The 6,910-nt window shown below is 41.8% G+C and overlaps 1 protein-coding gene across 1 annotated transcript; it reads right to left on the bottom strand.

Annotated features, from left to right (window-relative positions):
* Positions 1-283: 283 nt before the first annotated feature.
* LOC311243390 (homeobox protein Hox-B3a-like) lies at positions 284-4,003 on the bottom strand. Its single transcript, XM_084332608.1, has 2 exons — positions 3,941-4,003; positions 284-1,315 (listed from the first exon to the last, which is right to left on the bottom strand). The coding sequence occupies exons 1-2, from the start codon at positions 3,972-3,974 to the stop codon at positions 642-644; spliced, it is 708 nt and encodes a 235-aa protein (XP_084188734.1). The 5' UTR covers positions 3,975-4,003; the 3' UTR covers positions 284-641.
* Between the last annotated feature and the right edge of the window lie 2,907 nt (positions 4,004-6,910).

Below are 6,910 nucleotides of genomic sequence, written 5' to 3'. Positions count from 1 at the left end.
ATTCTAATAAGAAATGAATAGCATAAACATTACACCAGGGCTATGGTTTTCCCAAATGCATTTATTAAGCATGTATATGACATCTCAGTTAATCAGGAACAGTATCAAAGACATATTTTATTCTTTAATGGCTGTAACAAAAATATAACATCATTCAATATGAACTTACTTCTGTGCGTTTCACACTCAAAACATCTCACACAAATTAACCACTATTTACAGTTACATAATCACAACATGTGAAAATGAATCTTAATGTGGCACTAATAGACAAGCCTAAAGACAACCATGTATCTATCATCTAGCAACTAAGAAAAAATACAAATTGGACCCATATAGTATATGATTAAAACGTGCGTTAAACATGCATAACAATACGAGTGTAACAGTCACCAAAATTACAGGGAAAAGAACCACTTGTGAGGGTTTTATTGCTGGGATGATGGCCTTGAAGTGTCTTGTGCATGCTGTGAGCGTAAGGAGGCAGCAAATGGAAGACAAGGAACAATTACAATTACTGTGATTGAGACGCGTGATAACACCTCGGTGGTTACTCTGTGTTTACTGACTTCATAAAATCCCAAACTTGAATGAACGGTTGAAAGGTATCTCGTTGGGGAACTACCATACAGGGGGTTTAATCAGTACGTGAGAGCGGAGGTATCAATCAAATGTTGATGACCTTTGAAATGTGCAGTGTTGATTTCTATATAAGAGGAGTGGGGGGCCTCACCGAGGCCTGTGGCTGGCTTGGAGAAACCAGTGTGGTGTGTGTGGTGGTGGTGATGACTACCGCTATCTACGTCGATACAGGACGACTGTTGACCATCTGCAACAGATGGAGCGATGCCGTTCAGATGGGACAGGTCCACGGGGTTAACCCAAATATATTGGCTGCCGCTGGCCTCCGGGTGGGAGCAGAGGGGGGACGCCATGTGATCGTAATCCACCAGGTGCCGGTCTGGGGAAGGGGAGGAGGACGTTCTGAGAACACATGCGTCTGGGAAACCCGAGGGTCTGGGGCTGAAGGAGGAGAGCTGGCGCGCGGACCACGGAGTCGACCCATCCCCCGTCGGCGGCGCTCTGACCCGGTGTTCCTTCTTGTACCTCATCCTTCGGTTCTGGAACCAGATCTTGACCTGGCGGTCGCTCAGCCCGAGGCCTGCGGCCATCTCCAACCTGCGCGGCCGACACAGGTAAGGGTTGAAGTGGAACTCTTTCTCCAGCTCCAGCAGCTGGCTGTTGGTGAAGGCAGTCCGCTCCCTCCTCCCACCATCTCTTCCAGGGAGACCGTCCTCCACACCTCCGCCGCCGGCTGATGACATACATAGGAAACGCAATAAGGAACAGGAACATGTAAAAGGAAATGTCATTCTAAATTGTATCAATCATAAAAAGGTTAATGACAATAGAAAACTCCACGTAAAGACTTCAGGTGTGGATCAAGTGCCAGTAGGACTGATGTTAATCACGACCAATGAGCATGCGGAGCAATGTGGGCCCCTAAGCCCTTGGTGTAGGCTATGTACAGTCATGGCTGAGACACTGTACACGCCTGGCTGTCTATTGTGTCATGTGTTCAGGGGGAAAGTTAGCTCCTGGAGAAACAGTCTAGGGGAAAAAACATCTGACGCCACCACCGCTGTCTGACAGGCCACATTAATCACAGCTACACATGGAGGCGGACCTGTCAAATCCCCATCTCAGTCACTTGAAAGGTACCTTGGGACCACCACTGAAAATAACCACCATTACAGAGTATATGAGCAGTACCAGCCCTCCACTGATAACAATACAGCAAATAGGGGTCTGTGTTTATGTAGAGGAAATGTTATTGCTTTGGATTTCACATTGAATGTAGCCACCTTGTGGTTTAGCCTTTTTTTTGTACAGGTAATATTGATCATTATTTGTGTTTTTATTTTTTTTTTATCCACTTTTTCTCCTCCTTTTTCTGTGTTTTTCTCCCATCCCAATTTAGTCATGCCAATTCCCCCCTCCGCTGTCTTGATCGTTGCTCGCATGTGCCCCCCACTGGGCGGTCGTAGGGAGGGTAGATGGATACTATCGCATGTCCCCTCCGATACATGCGGAGTCAGCCCGCCACTTCTTTTCACCTGCCAGCGCGGACTCTCATTGGCGAGGTGTAACGTGTGGGAGGCTCACACTACCCTCGCCCTCTCCTGTCCTCGCTGTACAGGCGCCCTGACCTACCTGTAGGAGTCGCTGTTTACAACGACCAGATTACCACCCATCGACTTCCCTCCCACTGACTCTGCCAATTGAGTCAGTATGACGGCCGGCCCAAGCCGGAGGCAACGCTGACAGCCGGATTCGATACCGGTGTCTCTCGCGTTGGTGACAAGCGCTTAGACCGCTGCGCCACCCAGCCGCCCTTGTATTTCTTTTTTTAAACACATAGACTAAATCATAATCCCTGTCCTGGTATGACATGATATTATTATTCCAAGAGGTCCATCTGAAAATGGTAAATGGCTGCTTTTTTATATAGCGCTTTTATCCAAAGTGCTTTACAATTTGTTACTCACATTTTTACCCATTCACTCACACACCGACGGCAAGGTGCCAAACTGCTCATCAGGAGCAATTAGGGGTTAAGTGTCTTGCTCAAGAACACATCGACACGCTGCCCGGGAGGAGCGGGAATCGAACCGGGAACCTCCGGATTGCCAGACGACTGCTCTACCTCCTGAGCTGTCATCTCTTGTGACTGTCTGTCACAAGAAAGGGTTATGCAGTAGCTGGAACTTCACTGTGCCTTCAACACCAGTGGGTCTTACAGAAACACCCTGAGATAGAAGTGATATGTATCCTGCATGTCCTACAGTAATTTAATTTCAATATACAGACGCACCTAAGAAGGGAAGCCCAGACAGTATAAAAATAAATGTAAAAGTATATTTGTCTGAATATACCTGCATATAACCCCTCTATATACTTATACATGTATAAGTGTATAGCATGCAATAATGCTGTATATACTGTATATATATATTTATTCTCACCGCATATATATCTATCCACACCTGTCTGTACTTACCTGCACATAGTCCTCTTTACATATCTGTAGATACTATATATATATCTGTACATATCCTACTCTTACTAGTTACGCATGCTGGCCAGTATGACTACTACCATACTGTCTTTATACCTGTATCACTGTACATATTATACTACAACTCTGTAATACATCTGATTAGCACTACACTCAGTGTAGCACTACACATTTGTATAGTTTGCTACATTTGAACTCTGGTTGGATGTCACACTTCTTTGTGTTGTACTATACTTGTGCTGTATGATGACAATACATTTTAATCTAATCTAATCAGACATTTACGGTATAGAATAAATGCAAGCTTCAGGGGTTTGGTGGTCACCAGAAAAATAGTGAATTTTAATTTCACTAATAGTTTCTTCACTAAAAGCTGGCATCATGACATAATGTAAAATAATGATGACTATTCTGATTTTGGTTTCACTCTCTCCTCTCCTCTGGTATCTCCACACCTAATGGACAGAGTATGGAATTCATAACTCAAATCAAATCTAACAACAAAGAGGCTACAGTATATTCTCAGATGGCAATCCCTGGTGGGAACATATCTTGTGAAATGGGGGTCCGTGGCCTATACATAATAATTGGTGGTCTTTTACGTGAAAACATTTGAGAGCCACTGTTCTACACGCCTGGGTTTTTCATAAAGTTTGTTAAATGACTTTTCTCTTTAGTTCAGCGAATGGTTGTTTAATCTCAGCATGGTGTATCTCATCTTTCAGATGAATAGCAACTTGAAAAATCACTTTCAATATATTAAATAGTCCAGATATGTTCCACATATCTCAATGTTTGAGTTTTTTTTTTTATTATTAGAAAAGACGAATAGCCTCAAATATAATAACGTTGTATATTTACCAGATTGATTGGAGTCAGCTGTCCTTTGGTTCATCCAGGGGAAGACTGGTCCTGAGTGGTACATGGTGGATGGACTGCAGCCTGTCCTCCTGATGTCCAGGTTTCTGTTGCCATAGTGATCATCCAGAGGGTCCAGTGGAAACCTAAAGGTATCAGCTGGGTTCAACCTGGAACTGACATAGGCAGAAGAGGCCATGTTTTGCTGGTTCAGTTGTGTCACTTGACCACCTCCTCCTCCCCCTCCTCCTGTGTATCCTTCTCTTGGAGGAACTCCAGGGCTCATGGCAAAAGTGTTGCCCTGTAGCTGCAAGAGGAAGGTCTGCTGGGGGTCCATACACTCAGCTCATCAAATGTTCTCAAATAAAACAAGCAATCCCTAAACAGTAGTAAAGCAGAGGATTTTGTGTGTGGCTAATAGTCCCCCTCACCAATAACCTGGAAGAGTAAAGACATCAAAGAGACTACTTCAAATAAGTGTGGAAGATTTGAATAATATTTACCAGAAGGGTGCCATGGTCACGTGGGGCCATCCTCCAATAACAGCGCTCAGGAGTTGCAAACAGTCTGCTGGCAACTTGGAGCGCAGGACGAAGCCTCTCCGATATTTCTTCAGACATCTTTCCTATAAGCAGCATGCACTTCTTCATCTACGGATAAAAAAACATATTAGAATATGAATACTGAGGAACAACTGTCTGATCAATGTGCAATTTTAGAGACAGGGAGAGAGAGAGGCAGAGAAGTACCTATATTATGAGGGCAGTAGAGACAATGGCAGGGAGGGGAGAGAGAGAGCGAGCATGTGACACCGAACGCTCACTAGAAACTAAATGTTTATCTTTTGTAACAATGTACCTACAATCTTTTGGCAGGAGACCTTTTAGAAGAAACCGAAGCTTGCAACTTCGCCGCAGAACTTTTGTGGTAGGTTATATACTAAATGCAACACAAAGAGTCCTACATTGTTTTGAAGCGGCAAGATTTTGTTCTCGAGCCTTGTGTGGATAACGTATATAGCTGCTATCGATTTGTTATTTTGACTAACCTTGTTTTGCTGTAAGACGTCAGTAGAAATTAAGTTGGGTTGATGCTATCACTGTATTAAAATTCAAATAAATAACCCTATTACTGTGCATTCTTTTTTTACTGATTTTCATGCCACTGTAATTATACACCCCGATCAATTGTATATATATTATATTTTTTGCTAACTACATTTGCCGTGAATGAACTTGTCCATTTGGGCTAATGGTTGAATTTGCCTTAAAAATGCCATTTTTACAGTTATTTTACTCGAAATATAGCCTGCAACCTAACATGATTCACTGGGAGTGGTCAGACAAAGGCTTGACAATCATTGCCACACAAAGACAAAGGGGAGAATCATAACATTTTATTACACTGTATACATTATAGGCTATATAGCATTTTCGCCGTATCCAGGCCACAATGTTGCAGTAGACTATCTATTTTTGTTGGTTCCGTCGGGCAGTATTCAAAGAGTTTGGTACATTTTCGATAGCAAACAGCCCGTTTGTTTTTATTCAACATGGTTGAATTGGACAAAGAGACAGGGGAGGACAGTAAGGCCTCCAGTGTCAGTTCTCAATACCAACGCAAATAAAATAGTATATCCATAGGCTAAAGCAGGGAGTCGTGGGAGCTATTCGTGATAGACTATTGCGTTAGAATTTTAGAAAACAAGAATTTAGCAGTGCCATTGCATTTCCCATACGCAAATGATACATTATATACGGTAAACTGCTGGGTTTGTACTATCAGGACCAACACGGCTAGGCCTGACCAACACAAAATACACCAGAGGAAGAAATGAACAAGAACAATAATGACAATAAAACTTGTGAAATGGCACAGCTCACTTAAGTGTAATAACTGTAGGCTATATGGAAACTAGGCTAATAACCCAAATACCGAAGCCATCAGAAATAGCCTAAATGCATTTTAAATGGCGAACCCAACTGTGGGCCTCCAGAATGGGAGAATCCATGTGGACTAATGTTAGCTCGTGTGACATTATCAATCTATCTTGAACTGGGCTTTAGATATAGGTTTCTTCTGGTATTTCAGTGCAACAAAGCTGTTGAGAGAAGCCTCTTTAGATGTCTCTCAGCTGTGATGGATTATGCACTCAGAGTTGCATAGCTGGGACGAGGAGCCCTTCCCCTCGTCCGTTTACACCCCTGCCACGGGAGCTGCTACCCCACCCGCCGGAGCAAAAGTACAGGATTTTCTGTTCCCCAACTGAAACGATATGATCTTGTTTCGATGTATAGTCTGATAGAATAGGGTCGTTGATTTGATTGTCCAATATAAGGACAGCCGTGGACGCAGGACTCGGCCTATAGGCTCGTCGTAATGACCACAATAGCGTCATGGCCCGTGAGCATAATGTAGTGTATCAAAACAGGACTTTCTTTGATTTAACTTAACTGTTTTCGTTTATTTATTGATTGATTGAGTTATTAAGTTTTTTTAAACAAACCAAATTCAAGGAAAGTGTACTTTTATTTATTGTTTATTTTTCCCCAAAATTCTGTGGGTTCAATTAATAATAATAGCCTTTAACACAATATGCAAGGCGATGGTGTTTCTGTGGTCCGAACATATATTGTTAATCTATTCCTTTCAAATTATTTTTAATCCACAAGCTTTTATTGATTAGTAATTTACACTCCCATCATGTGCCTCTGAAATCAATCACTGCGTGTTTTAGCTATAGGCAATCAGACCACAGTGATAAGGCGATATATAAGCAAACAGATCCATGAAATCCATAACTATTTAACAAAACTCTTCCATATTGTTGATAATGTCCTGTTAGGATATAATAATAATAATAATAATAATAATAATAATAATAATAATAATAATAATAATAATAATAATAATAATAATAATAATAATAATAATAATAATAATAATAATAATAATAATAATAATAATAATAAT

This window comes from Notolepis coatsorum (genome assembly GCF_963971535.1).
Source record: "Notolepis coatsorum genome assembly, chromosome: 17".
NCBI classification, from domain to species: Eukaryota; Metazoa; Chordata; class Actinopteri; order Aulopiformes; family Paralepididae; genus Notolepis; species Notolepis coatsorum.
This window is presented reverse-complemented; position numbering and strand designations above follow the sequence as displayed.

What these genes read in the sequence shown, in the direction of transcription:
- LOC311243390 (XM_084332608.1), bottom strand. Translation starts at nt 3,974, where the DNA reads ATGAACCAAAGGACAGCTGACTCCAATCAATCTG. An exon ending in AGCTGACTCCAATCAATCTG is followed by an intron (nt 1,316 to 3,940) that starts GTAAATATACAA and finishes GTATGTCATCAG; the next exon opens with CCGGCGGCGGAGGTGTGGAG.